General features: G+C 40.3%; 1 protein-coding gene across 1 annotated transcript in view; it reads right to left on the bottom strand.

Annotated features, from left to right (window-relative positions):
• Positions 1 to 15034, bottom strand: part of LOC121283407 (serine/threonine-protein kinase BRSK2-like) — a 1000681-nt gene that overhangs the window by 373339 nt on the left and 612308 nt on the right. Inside the window, exon 4 of the mRNA XM_041197961.1 lies at positions 8469 to 8609. Within this exon, the coding sequence (XP_041053895.1) occupies positions 8469 to 8609 (141 nt within the window). The remainder of the gene's footprint in view (positions 1 to 8468; positions 8610 to 15034) is intronic.

The raw sequence follows: 15034 nt of genomic DNA, 5'->3' as shown, positions 1-15034 counted from the left end.
AACATCACGGAGAAAGTTTCCATTTTGTTCCTGGTAGGGAGCCTTCCCTACTGTGGTGTAATGTTAGGAATTACAGTGGACAATTTCCTGACCATTTAAAATAATGTTGGGAAAACTGTGTTTAGCACAGAATTTCCAATATGCACTCTTGATGGACGGGACTCTCTAGCAGAAGCGTGAAATTAGAAATTACTTTTTCTTTGCCAGGGCAATTGATTTCATCAAATTTCCCTTTTGAAGGGGACTAGCAACAAAATTGAGCCTTCTACTTGTACATGGTAGAATTCCCATAAGTGCAGTGCGTAATTGACCATACTAATGTGGCCTTGCTTTCCCCTATCCCCTATGCTACTGCATTCAAATAAAGGAAAGGCTACCAGTCCATGAAATTACAGCAGGTCTGTGAGCACTGACATGGAAATATGCAAGTCAATGCCCACTCTGTTGGTAGATGCAATGATTCCTACATGCTGCAGCTGCCAATGTGACAACATAATTTGAAGGGCCAAGATGTCAGTAGAATAGCTGAAGAGATCATGCATTTGTACCACATACATAGCTTGCGACAATGCTGTGCTGTCCAAGCACAAGACATGGGGTAAGGTACAATGCAACCCATGCTTCCAGGCCAGGGTCTGATTGGAACATAATTCTGGCATCCTCAACCAATGATCTTGGAAAGCAGGGTTGGGTAGAAAGGAGCGCTACCGTACATGTTCAGACAAGATGTTCAAAATTATTGTAGCCTGCAGTGTCAAGCACATCTTTCCAAGGAAGCCTAACCATTGATCAAGGCGATGAAATGCAGAGCAGTGGAAGAGATGATATCAGCCACAAAATAGAGGAATTGTAATGGCCAGTTCAGTCAGTAAGCATCATTAGAGGGGTCTAAAATGTTTACTTAAATATACTGTTCTCAAAACACAATTGTTATAAACATATATACTTAATGTCTTTGCCAAATGAAACCTTGTGACCATTCAAATCCATGAATGCTACATAGTTTTTACACAATGGTCTTCATGTGTCTTATACCAATACAACTCTTGGGGCTCATAGAGACTCATTCAATGAAACTCTTATTGAACATTACAGTGTATGGTGCAGGTATGTTTACCCAGTATTTCTCTTTGTTCTTCTATTTCCTAAATGCCCTAAGGAGCTGTAGGGCTACATAAGAGCACATGATTACAGTCACTTATCCCTCCACTTGTACAATGTGGTGATGAATGCTCATAAAGGTAGTTATTTGAGTAAGAGCCATGGAAATACAACTGTGGCATTGCCTAAAGGACAGTTCAGGCTTTTTGATCTCTGGTCTATAAAATGCTAGCTAATTTCAGTGAAGTTGTTAGTTGCTGCACTAAAATTGACATTGTACTCAGACTGTGGAAGAAGAAAAACAGCCAGGGCTTCCACTCCCATGTTGTGACTCCAGCTGAAAAAGTGTAAATAAGTGGGTGTTAGGGTGTTGTTATGGATAGGATGAGGATCAGTTGTGACGTCATCCAGATTTGACTAGCTGGTGCCACAGTGCACTGCGTTTACTGCCGAGGGCCAGAATTTTACGACCCCACCGCGGTGTGTCTCCCCCTTGCGGATGCAGTGAGCCATTTAAATCTCCATTCAGCTTGGCAGGACCATAATATCCCATTGGGTCGGAGGGTCTGTAAAATCCTAGCCTAGGACATTTTTGGGATGATGGTGTTTTTAAGGTGCATTTAGACTAAAGGTCTCATGTTGGCATGAGGCAATTTTTGTTCTGCATCAATGTTGAACTTGTGCAGTATAAACTGGATACTGACGCCTGAACTGACCCTGAAATGAAGCAAGACTCCTTCCTTTTGTCAGTCTCTTTGTGCTTCATTCCAGTGCTGAGTGGGATCCTGACTCCACATTCAGGTTGCATTTATGCTATAGCTCCAGGGTTGATGTGAAATGAAATTGCTTGGCTCTAATGCTCTGGGGAGTTCCAAGGTTTTTTTGCAGGGCAAGGAAGGGCCTACAACTGAACAAGTAAAAAATATGTCACTTGCTTTCTAGGCCTCTTATGACTCTGGACCTTATTATTGCCAGATTGGCTTGGATTAAAATTGCAGTCAGGCTCTGTTGACATCATCTGAGCCCTATCTGCATATTTAAAGAAAACCCTTTGCTGTTGCCTGACAGTCATCCCTCTCAACTGCTCAAAACAGCAGTTTAAAATGCAACCTGTGAAAAGGTAGCGCAATTGGTGAGGCCAAATTGCTATGGCTATTTTAACTATTAAAATCGGCCTCAGCATCCTTATCAGATGTCAGCCACGTGCAATCTTAGATTTAGATGCAGATGTGGAGAGGAAGACCAAAAACAGCTGCAGCCGTGCCAAGCAGAGGGAAAGACTGTTTTTCTGTTAGCTACCAAGCAGAATGTTGGTGAGAACAGATTCCAGATTCCCTGTTTGATGAGATGCAACTTTTAGAGATTCAAAGACCAAGGAGGCTCCAGAGCATGCCTTGTTGCTGGAAGTCAGTTCGAAGATACGCAGACGATTGAGTGAAGGAACTTTAAAGGAACACTGAAAAACTCACCCTGGTGTGGCAGGGAGAATGGATCCTATTGGAAGCTAGGAGGAATTTGCAACTTTATCCATAAGGCTAAGCCACACTTTCAGAAGGTATATAATGTGTAAACATGGCATGGGGTTTTCATTTGTATCAATTAGTTAATGGGGAGGGAACCTTTGCTGTAGTTTAATGCATTGGTTGCCTACTAAATAATGTTTAGACAATGTCGATTTTAGTTTGTTTGTTGCAGTTAAAGTCTTAAAACTTGGAATCTTGTGCGATGCTTTCCACTGGTTGCTGGGAAATTTATATCTCATCTAAAAAGTTATCAGTCTCTATGGAGGTTGTAAAACCACACACATGAGAGCTGGTCTGGTTGTGTGATGTAATGCAAATGGTGGGAATGAGGGTTCTGTCCTGTTCTCTCATTTGGCCTTGGCTGTGCTTTTGCACATCAGTGACTTGCACTTTGATTCAGCTTGCAGACCACCTGAAGGACCCTTACGGATCACCCTCGCTGAGAACTACTGGAGTGAGGAAGTAGCAGATTTTTGTTTCATTGACAAGATGGGTTTAGTGTGAAGGTGGTGAGAAATAGAGAGGCATGGCTGTGGGGGGTGGGAGTAGAGCGTAAAAGGGAGGGGAAACAGTTGATCATGTTACCATTATCTTAGCAGTCCCCAATTGGCAACAATGTCCTTCTGACAACAGTTTTAAAGTTAACGTATCTATAGAAGACCTTTGGGTTCCCTTTTAAAATTAGCCATCAATCAATTCTCATACTCTCTCTTAGCCCCTCATTTCCTTTTTCACTTGTCTTCTGTATTTTTTGTACTCAGACTGATTCTCCCTTGTATTATCAAGCTGATATCCATCATATAACCCCTCTCTTAGCAACAATCATCAGTTTGATCCTGAATTGTAAGCATCTTTTTCACGAGTTAGATATTGTAGAGGGAAATGCAGAGAATGTTGGTGATTATAAGTCCAGTAGCAAAGCCCAAAGGGATGGTTGTAGAAATGGACAGCAGGACAAGAATGTAATTGGTGAGGTTAGCCCCTATTGGGAGCACTAGGAGGAAAACCAGTAAAAGAGGTAAATTAAGCCATTGGAGTTACTTCTTTGAAGAAGGCAGCAATGAGTGTCACATTGGCCCAAAGGACAATGTTGTGGAAGGGCAACTGTGGCCTTGTTCAAGGGAGATACAAAATTGACATGACAGCAGGCGAGAAGGAAGATTGAAGGGCAGTCTTGGGTTGGGGTAGGTATTAGTGGGGGCAAAGTTCTTGGAAGGTGAGAGACAATCAGAGGTATAGCTGGATGAGGGGAAGTGGAGTACAGCAGAGAAAAAGGCCTGAGGTGGAAGAACATAGGTAGACTGATTTGGAGCTGCAGCCAAAATTCACAGTGAATTACATAAGGGAGATGCATGAAAGGATGAACTGCTTTTCATTTCCCTTCACTTGCTGAATGCCTTGTCTAAAATGAGGAACTCGATATCCACAATGGAAGCCAATCCACTCCTTACTCTGAACATACTGCATCAATGCACAGCACTATTGAACTAGCCTTTATTTCTCTTTCTTTAATGAAATTTTACTTTGAGCCAAAGAATTGCATGAATGAAATGATGGATCCTAACTTTAGAAAGCTCAGCTCCAATTTTCACACATTAGGTTGTAGCCAAATGTTCCACAGAACAAGAATTGCCAGTGTCAACAGTGAATTATACTGAAGGGGATAACAACATTGTACAACACCATTAATCTGCTGAGCAGGATCGCTTTATTTGGTGAGTTCCTTTATAGTATTGCAACAATGTTGAAGTCTCATTGATCACTTCTACATGTCACAAACTTCAAAGAGTTTTTTCCATACAATGCATTAATATCGTTCCAGCTATTCATTTAAAAATACCACAGTGACATTGCCTTAATGGTTGATAGACTCTCTTGTTTAACCTGTTGTCTAATTAACCTCAAGTTATTATGCCTATATTTAAATACATTTGCATCATAATCAGTTTCACATTAGCTTTGATGCATAAATTAGATTACAAATTAGAATGACTTTTATTTTAGAACTTACTATGAAATGTTGAATTCATTTTAAAATCTCCATGATTTTCCTTTTTACCAATATTTGTGGTAATCTGAGGTGCCTTTAAGAGAATATGAGCAGATTGACCATGTGACTATTACCCAATTGCTGTGCAGCGCGGGCAACAATTTTAATCATAGGGTCTGGTTGGAGAAACGTGTTAGTGCTCTGTTACTTGTGTTAAAAAACAGCATGTGCTTCATCTTATATTGGTCTCTGCATCTACAGTATCTTGTTTACCAACTCACTCATCAGTAGATAGGCATGTAACCATGTTTGCTGAGCAAAGCGACCTGACAGCAGGAACATAACAATTGGTGACATGGCAAGACACGGCCTGTCGACAACACCAAAGAAAGCCGAGAAAATTCAACGCAAGTAAATCAGCTGTACCTTGCAAGGCGACTGTAAGTACAGTCTTCATCATAGTCGCAAAGTTATCTCCCACCAGTATGCCACAGTTTTGCCATCTCGAACCATTTGATCAGGCCACTGATGACTGGTCACATTATATTGAAAGTCTTGCATTCTTCTTTTTGGCCAATGGCATATCGGGAGAGGGGAAGAGGTGAGCGATCCTCTTATCGACATGTGACAGTAAAACATATGGCCTAATTCGTAGTCTAATGGCCCCAACGTCCCCAGAGTCCAAGAGCTTTGATGAGTTGGTAAATCTTGTGAAAAGCCACTTTCAGCCAAAACCCTCAGTGACAATACAGCATTTTAAACTTAATTGGAGGTGTTGTGCCCTAGGCGAGGCAGTCGCTTGCCATGTAGCAGCCTTAACTGAAGAATCAGCTACTTGTAAGCCAAGCTTTAAAAATAGACCCCTGAGTTTTCAAAGGAGTTGACAGATGAGGAAATGCTGGAAGGTTCAACCACTGAGTTCACTCAAGTTGATCTTATACCCGAGCCTAGTCTGGCCAATTGGGAAATTGAAAAGAAGGCCAAGATTAAAGTCAGCACTACCAAGAAGAAAACCCATCAAAAGAAAATATGTAGGAAGAAAAAGCGGAATTACTAACAAGGACCTGAAAAAAAATTATACAACAGGGGGCTGATCATACTGTGTTGAATTTAGCCTTGCCCAACATCCTGATTTTGAGAACCATCTTGACAGTTGATAGTCATATTGTTGAACTTGGAGGGGAGGGGCAGCAGTGTGCATGTGATTGGGCCCAAAAGAGAGTGAAAGCACTCTTGATTTCTACACCACATATGGAATGAACTCCACTTGATTTGGAAGTGCCTATAGGATTCGTTGAGCTTGAGAGAGTCAAAGAGACAAACTTACAGGTTCCTACTGGAGAGCCTAGTGGACAGATGACTCCTAAGTGGGAGGCCTCGGATAAACCATCCAAAGTAGTAGAACTATGATGTTTGATACATTTTAAGAAGCCTCCAGAGAGACAGAATTTGTAAGTAGTTTATGTAAATAGTTGATATATTGTAAAGATTGTAAATTGTACTTTTGAGTAAAGGGGGAGGGATATGGTAATTTGAGGTGCAATATACCTTAAGAGAATATAAGCAGATGGACTACGTGACTGTATTACCCAATTGCTGTGTTGCCCCAGCTACAATGTTAATTGGTAGTTTAGAATAGGGTCTGGTTGGAGAATCACACATGTGTTAGTGCTCTGTTACTTGTATTAATAAACAGCATGTGCTTCATCTTACATTGGTTTCTGCGTTTGCCGTATCTTGTTTACCAACTCACTCACCAGTAGATAGATGTGCAACCGTATTCGCTGAGCAAACCAACCCGACAGCAGGAACATAACTATTTCCATTTGTACTGAGCTGTGTTTTACAAAGTGTAAAAAATAAGGCTATAATATATGCTAGGTTAATGTGGCTTTACTTGTCAGGGACATTGTGCATTTCTACTCTCTTTCATCAATGTGAGCAACATGTAGAAACAGACTACAGTATTATAATCACCACCAAAGTAAGCAGCCCGCAGGATACAGAATAACAAATAAAGTGGTGAGTTTACAGGGATCAGATCTTTGCAGAAGGCTGCCATTTGTTCTCATGTTGCAGGTTATCTTCAATTCCCTGACTAGCTTCAGTCTTGCAGTTCATTGTTATTCTAAATGAAATTCTCTCCAATGGTCTATAAGTAAACTTATGCCCACTAAACTCTGCAGACTTTTCCAGACAACTTGATATAAAGACAAAAATGGAAAAGGGAGATATTTGCTTGATGAATTCAGCTCTTCTTTTCAGACTCCTTTGATGCGCATCAAGATGACAATGACTGTATTGAAGCAGTTAACATTCTTCACTCTCCTTCTGGTAATGGTACTAAATGGTCTCTGATGCTTGATCTTCTTTATCATCATCTAACATTCTTTGCCTCCCTTGTAGCAGAGTGCTCCTGAATATTTTCAAATCACAATTTAAAAACCTGTGCAGTCTCTGGTATGAAGGTCCAATTCAATGAAAAATGAGTTTGAGGCTTCCACTATCCTATCAATAATAAGCCCCTTTCATTCCCAAAGTAACATTTTGTCGCTTTACTCACTGTTTGTGTTGGCTTCAATAACCAATCAAACTGTACCAGCTTATAATATAAACTGATTGTTCTGGTAATTAGCCACACGTTATCACTTATTAGACCAGCAAGATTTTAATGTGGTCATTACTCCACATCAATAGCAATAGGCATGCCACCTATGATATAATGACAAAACAAACTCCAGTACACAATAAAGAACAGCACATCGGAGCAGTCTTGAGTTTCAATCTTATTTTAGACTTCAGATGAATTATTTGGTTGACAATAACAACCTAAAATTACTGTGAGGTAATCATTATTCTCCAAATGCACAATATTGTTCGTTCAACTAAACATCTCTATCACCATAGCATCATGACCTGCAACCCACATTAATCAACAGCATTATCATTGTTTCATTATCCGAATGATATTTGGTGTTTATTTAATACATTCAAGGCTGAACAAAGCTTAGTAAGCATTTAAAATAAGCACAATCAAAGCCTGGATCAAACTTCTGAATTGTAAACCAGAGTTTGAACAAAAGTTGTTAAACAGTTAATAGAAGTCAATAATAATTCAGTACTCTATTGTTACCCTGCTTACACTGCAAGACACCAGTTAAGCTGATCTGAATTGACCTGTCATCACCTACATTCAGTGTTCTAATGTTGTCGCTGATGGGCACTAACCACAAAGGAACAAATGCATTGTGCTTCACTTAATGTTGGGACAGAGAGTGACTGAGATTGAAGTGGGCCAGTTGGATTTGAATGGTTGTGCATTGCAGCTTTCTGAAGAAATCAACAATAGTTCAGAGCTTTAAAATCAGAACTCTGGAAATAACTTAATACCTTCTACATGGCGGGTGTTACTAAATATTGGCTGTAACTTTCAGCAAAATGCTAATTTACAGCTGCCTATCATGCACAAATGACTTTAGTTTTGGATGTTGCAATAAACTCTACCCATAAGGAAACTTTCCAAAGTCAATTTTAACATCTCTTAGGAAATTTACTAATTATCATATTTTTGATGCAAGTCTCAAGACAAATCCCCTTCCTGTTGTTAACGAATGTACTCAGATGAAAGTCATATGATATCAAAAGATTTCTCTCAAATTATTACTTTCATCAAATTTTAATAGCATCCCAATAGTAAAGAGCCCACATGTACACAGAACCTTGTCCTGATTGATGTGATCATTCTCAACAACTGTTGAACAGTTGTCTGGCAACAAATATTCTGTACAATGTATTTTTATACAGGTAGGTTCAATTTTTTCAAATTAACTGTGGTACCAATGCTTGAAGCTTACCATATTGAATGGCTATGGCAGAAATCTAATGCAGATATTATTTGTCGGAAGAACTTTCTAGCCTCCTTTGGTGTCAGTCGTCCTTTTTTCACAAGATAATCAAAGAGTTCTCCCCCAGAAACATGTTCTAGCACCAAGTACCTGTAAAACCAAATAACACGAAACAAGAAAAGTGATGAGAAAAGATCTGATGAGCTGTATCAACCTAACATTTTAAATTGGGGGAACATTCCATTCAAGGGATTGTATCTTTATAGAAGAGTTTTGACAAACTCTCTATCTGGGTTTGTCAACCAAAGAGTCATAGTTGCAAAATACAACGCAGTGCTATATAAATAATGTAACTGAAGTTCATGTGGCTACCCTCCCTACCACCATGACTAGGATGATGATTCTTTATGACATATTTGCTTATCTCAAACATATAATATAATATTACTAAAATTGAGAGTATGAAGTAAATGAAATACCACTAGTCCAGGTAAGGGCAAGTTTATAATCAGTTGGCCAATAGGACCCACAGGCTGAAGTTTGCCCCTCTTTTGCTACCACAATCTCAGAATTTCGTGCTGGTTATTTAAAGAACTGTTTTTCATCCCCAGCAAAGTTTCAAGTGTTCATTTGGATCAGTTGTGGGGCAGAAAGACAATTTCTTTATTTCATTTACGCGATGTGGACATCGCTGGTTATGTCAGCATTTATTGCCCTACCCTAATGGCCCTTGAAAAGGTGGTGCTGAGCTGCCCCCTTGAACCTTTCTATCTCCTAACTCTTTCAATCATCTGGCCTCATCTCTTCTTTTGAGGCTCGGCGTCAAATTTTGTTTTACAATGCTCCTGTGAAGTGCCCTGGGGTATTTTGTTACATTAAAGACACTCTATATAAACACATACCATTTTGCAGATTTTTAGGTGGGTGAAGGCAGCTCACAACATACTGTAAATTAAGGATAGAAGCTTCTGTCGCTTTTCCTCATAAGCTAATATTATTTTGTATTTTTGTATAGCATTACTCTGTCCACTATTTTAACCTATTTCAAATAGAAAGATTATTTAAAAGCAGGCAGAAGAAAGTTATGCAAATGTGTTACTATTTGACAACTAATACTGCCAATAATTATTTGTAGGCTTTAGTATTGAACTGGGAATATTTAGGTTCTTCCAAGAAACTGAGTTATATATAAAGTTTTTAAAATAATTCCTTTGCTCCAAGGCTTAAAGAAATTTAAATAAAACAAATTTAAAATTCGACAGAGCTTTCCACAACCAGGTAAGGATTGCTGCAGATAGTTCTGGTATCATGCTATTTATACAGTGCTGAAGTTACCATAGCAACAATAAAGTGCATTAATAATAAATTATGGATATATAATAATGGCATTGTCAGCATGAAGACTATAAATACATTTTAATAAGGTATATTGTTAGCTACCATGTTTAAAGAAAAAATTGGAGAAGTAGTGCGGAGTCACACAGCGATAGGTTGCTGGTTCACACTTGTGTTATCGACATAGTGACCTGGGCCTGGCTGTCATGCTGAGGCAGCAAAAATAGAAGGGTGAGTCAGTTAACATTATACTCCGTGGCATTTTTATATTTTCATAATAAAGATCATTGGGAATCAACACTAAAATACACAGTTGCAAGCTCTGTGCATCCACTCAGCCACTGCTGGCAATCAAAGCCAATGGAAGCCAGAAAGCTTCAATTTTCATGGTTAAAAAGGAGTGAGCAAGCTGCTCCATGAATCCCTGGAAGCTACTTGCTTTAAGTTGGAGAATGCTGTTTCTGGTAGAAGAGTTGTCTGCCTGCCTTCCACGAGACATCTTCAGCATACGAGTTCCTTCAAACTCCTTGCATTTGGTGAATAGCAGAATAGTAGGGATAAGTTAGGAAATAGATTGGTTACCTGCTGTCGTTGGGTAGTGCTTCATGGCAGCAGAAGACATCTAAAGAGGGAGAGGAACTAACTTGCAAAATAGGGCAAGAAAGGAAACTAATGAAAGTAATTTATTACGTTACACAGCAAAAAGTTCTTTGGCCTGTTTGAGCCCAATTTTGTAAATTCTTGATGTACTTAAAATAATGACTGTTCACATAGTTTCCTTTGAACTTTTCCTTGATTAAGTATTTTCGGAAATCAACGTAATCATTTTGCAAGCTCAAAGTCAGCCTGAAAACCTAATTACAACCAACGAGCAATCATTTTACATTGTGTGCTAAAGCGTTTCTGGCTAAACAAATATGCGGCATGTGACCTCTCCGCAAGAATAACTCAAGTTTGTATAGTATGTTACTCAGTTAAATTCTATTATACTTGGCAGCACATCAATTTATGGCATTTCCAGCTTTTTTTGGCATCAAATCTACTTGGAAGAGACTGAAAAGGACTACACTAGTCATTCAGAGGAGCAGAAAATGTTTCAGTTCCTCCTCCCACTAATCCTGTTCATCGGGGGAAAAAAAATCAACAGTTACAACACAAAAAGCTGTTTACTGTTATTCTTTGTTTAGTGGAAATTGTTAGTATAACTTAATCTGCAACACAAAACAAGAAAGCATACATAAATACGAATTAGGAGCAGAAGTAGGCCACTTGGCCTCTTGAGCCTGCTCCACCATTCAACAAGATCATGGCTAACCTGAATGTAACCTCAGCCCCACATTCCTGCCCACCCCCGATAACCTTTCATCCCCTTGCTCTAGTTCTGCCTTAAAAATATTCAAAAACTCTGCTTCCACTGCCTTTTGAGGAAGAGAGTTCCAAAGACTCACAACCCTCAGAGGAGAAAAAATTTCTCCTCATCTCCATCTTAAATGAGGGGCCCCTTATTTTTAAACAGTGACCCCAAGTTCTAGATTCTCCAACAAGAGGAAACATCCTCTCCACATCCACCCTGTCAAGACCCCTCAGGATCTTAAAGGTTTCAATTAAGTTGCCTCTTGCTTTTCTAACTTCCAGTGGATACAAGCCTAACCAGCCCAGCCTTTCCTCATAAGACAACCTGCCCATACCTGGTGTTAGTCTAGTAAACCTCCAAACAGAGGAGCAAAATTTTCAGAAATTGAACTCAAACAGTTTTGAAACAAATTGTAATATTTCATGATTCATGCAGTCTATATGGAGCATAATTTAGAAACCAAGGGAAAGAAACAATTTATGTGAAGATTGTAGCTCCACAACACTGGTTGTGGCATGAATATCTTGCTGGTTTCATAATTGTTAATTCAACAGGAAAAATTCATTTGTCCTTTAATAACCTGCTTTTTACAACAGCAGGTTGCGAAGGAGCTCATGTACAATTATTTATACCACATGTGTAGAGATTATTTTGAAGCTTTGTGCGTGATGGTTTTTCGTTCTGCTAACATTGTTTTGGATCAATGGTGCACCAGCACTAACAGCTGTTGGGCTCTCACTTTATTTCAGACAACTGATGAGTTCACACCAGGGACAGAGAGAGTAAAGCCACAGTCATATTACTCATTGCCAACAAATCCAAATGCTGCCAAAATTCACTGAAATTTGAAAGAAAATTCTCAATTGTTATGTAAAATTCATTCCTACTTTCTGTTCCTTTCCCCCCTTGTAACCTATTCTTTTTCCTTCCTCCTTGCCCCCTCCCTTTCTCATTTCCTCTCTCTCCTAATCGTTTTTTTAAAATTTCCTTCATCACCTTCCAGCCCATTCAACCATCTCCCCTGTCCCTTTCTGCTGGTTTGCCTCACTCCTTCCTGCTTAAGTAAGGATCCATATTGCCTGATGTTACTGGTTTACTATTCCCAAAATCCCCACTCTGTCATTTAGTCTTTATGTAATAAATTCCCTGTAATGTACATGGAAAGGGCTGATTTGCAGGGTTATGGAGAAAAAGCATGGGACTAACTTCAGTAAATCTTTCAAAGAACCGACACTGATGAGCCTAATTGTTAAACTTCTTACAGCCAGCTGGTAAAGGAGGAGTGCAGAAGTCAATCTTTATTCATTTTTAGAATAATTCACAAACTGAGACATTGCAAATGCATAGTTCTTAACTCTACAACCCATCACCAGTGGCAATAAGTGTCTCTTAATACTCTTTTGAGTAAATCAATAAAACAAATGAAAAAATTAACTAATGACCAGCCTCTTAAAGGGGCACTGCAACAAAAACAAAACTATGACAAAACTTATTAAATTAAAATTACATTTTGGAAGGGGAGATGATGCACTTCAGCCACTGCGACACCCACCGATCAAGGGAGGCCTGAGGCGTACCAGTGAACACCAATACTCCCTCTCCAAGGACACCCGGGCACGTACGTAACCATGAAAGAGGCGGACAGTCAGGTTGAATGACCCCCTCAGCTGCCCACTGTCTGGACCTGTTTATGACTACCTTGGCCAGGCCCAGTCGCAGGCTAACGAGGAGGTCCTCCACCCTGCCTGCCTCTCTCCTCACCCGCTGACCGAAGATCAGGAACATGGGGCTGAACTTAAAACAAGACTTGAGGAGCAGCCCCCTCAAATAATAAAAAAAGGCTTGCAGCCTCACACAACCTACATAAACATGGAACACGGACTCCTCAAGGCCGCAGAAAACGGACTGCCACATATAACACCCTCCACACCAAATCCCTGATGGCAAATGGATGAATTCCGACATAGAGAGCCTCCCACCAGGGGTCCCGACCACTCCAGATGGCGAGACTCACTGCCACAGTGTCTTCGGATGGCCATTGTGGGCAAGGAAGTGGAGGGTGTGCAGCAGCAACCCATACAGGAAAGCTCTCCCTCCCTAATAGCACTACCTGGACTGCAGCAGTTCAAGAAAGCAGCTTACCACTACCTTCTAAGGGCAGGCAATAAATGCTGGCCTAGCCAGTGGTGCCCACATCCCATAAATTAATAAAAGAGTGGAATAGCATGGGGGGAATTTCAGCAAGATGGTTCAAATTGTGGGGCTGAGTTTCCCAAGAGACGTGTTAGGACCCGGGGCCAATGTGAAATTCTGCTTGAATGGGGATCAGTTCAGATGGAATTCCACTGCACGCTTGCCACCTCAACTCTTCAAGTCAGGGGCCAAGCATCATGCAGTTAAGGTTCAGGATGGCTTTGGCTGTGAGCTGAACAAAGACAGATGCACATTGGCCAAGCTCTTGTGGGATCATCCAGCCCACTCCTCCACCATCCAGCACGTTCCTGACTCTAGTCACCCCAGAAGCCCGAGCCCTCTCTTCTGCCAGCCGTATGAACCTGCATGGGAGGAGGTGTGGATTCCTCAGCAGCTGCCCTCCAAAGTGCCTCTTTAACAAATTAACTAGTTGACAGCCCCTTAAAGGGGCACCTTAACAAAAACTTGAAAGGAAACTTAAAAAATTGTGTCTCTTTATACTCTTTTGAGCATGCCAATAAAAAAGATAATTAACTCCAAGTTAACTAATTAAATTCTTAACAGCCCTTTAAAGGGTCCCTATAACAAAAAGATAAACCTTGTTAAATTAAATAAAAATAGGGCTGATGATTTGCTCCAGCCCCTGTGGCACCCACGGGTCATAGAAGGCCCCAAGTGTACCAGCAGACATCACATGCTCACTCTCCAGGGATACCTGAGCATGGACGTAACCACTGAATACAGGGAGACAGTTAGGTCTAATGATTCACTCCATGGCCCTTTGCCTGGACCTATTAAAGACCTCCTTGGCTGTCCATGGGTCTTCCCACCATGGACTTAATCTGTGTGGGGGAGGGAAAGCAGCAGGGTCCCTTTCTGCCATCCTCCCGCTTGATTAAATACCCACCACCAGCAAATTCACCTGGGGGAGGGCTTTAAATTGTAGCCGTATGTGCAGCCTTGTATTAGAAGCACATCATTGCATGATTTAATCAAGTAAACATACAAGTGTGTGACAGCAAAATGCTAGAATCTCACTCCTGTTTTCCTGCCACAGAATAATTGAATAAATGAAACAATTTTCTGAACTGCACAGGGTTGCTCAGTAGGAACACACGCATTTTGCTGATAAATATTTTCAAATCCACTGTTCACTAATATTTGGTGGGGATGTCCTAAATGCTAATCTGAATACTAGATGCCACTTCTGACCAATTTTCCTGTAGAAAACATGGATAAATTGAGCACTTCTATAAAATCTGGATGAATCCAGTACTGACAGTAACTTCAAGACTACTGTAAAGAACAATCTTCATTTTGAAAACAAAATGATATAGTTTTAGGGCATATGCTTCCTGCCTACATCCAAGCCAATCATTAGAATATGCCCTTCAGGTATTCCCTATTAATAAGCTGTGATGCTGATAGTAACATTTCTACTTGTAGGCATGCATTGGGGAGTTAAACCCACATTTATAGCCCTGACTATACATCGGAATATGAAGCAAATTGTTTGTGCAAGAACATTTCAATCATAATTTGTAGAGATCTTTTACTCATCTAAACAATAAATGTAAGCACAATGTCCTGCAACACTTCTCCATTTCATCACAGTCAACAATGAGAACCCCCACTTTAGCCACAGCACAGGCTAAATGCACAGTATCGTTCATCTCTGCTTTTACCTGAAGTT

Source organism: Carcharodon carcharias, chromosome 10, assembly GCF_017639515.1.
Source record: "Carcharodon carcharias isolate sCarCar2 chromosome 10, sCarCar2.pri, whole genome shotgun sequence".
In the NCBI taxonomy this organism is placed as follows: domain Eukaryota; kingdom Metazoa; phylum Chordata; class Chondrichthyes; order Lamniformes; family Lamnidae; genus Carcharodon; species Carcharodon carcharias.
The sequence above is the reverse complement of the archived record's forward strand: the minus strand, read 5'-3'. Positions and strand labels throughout refer to the sequence as shown.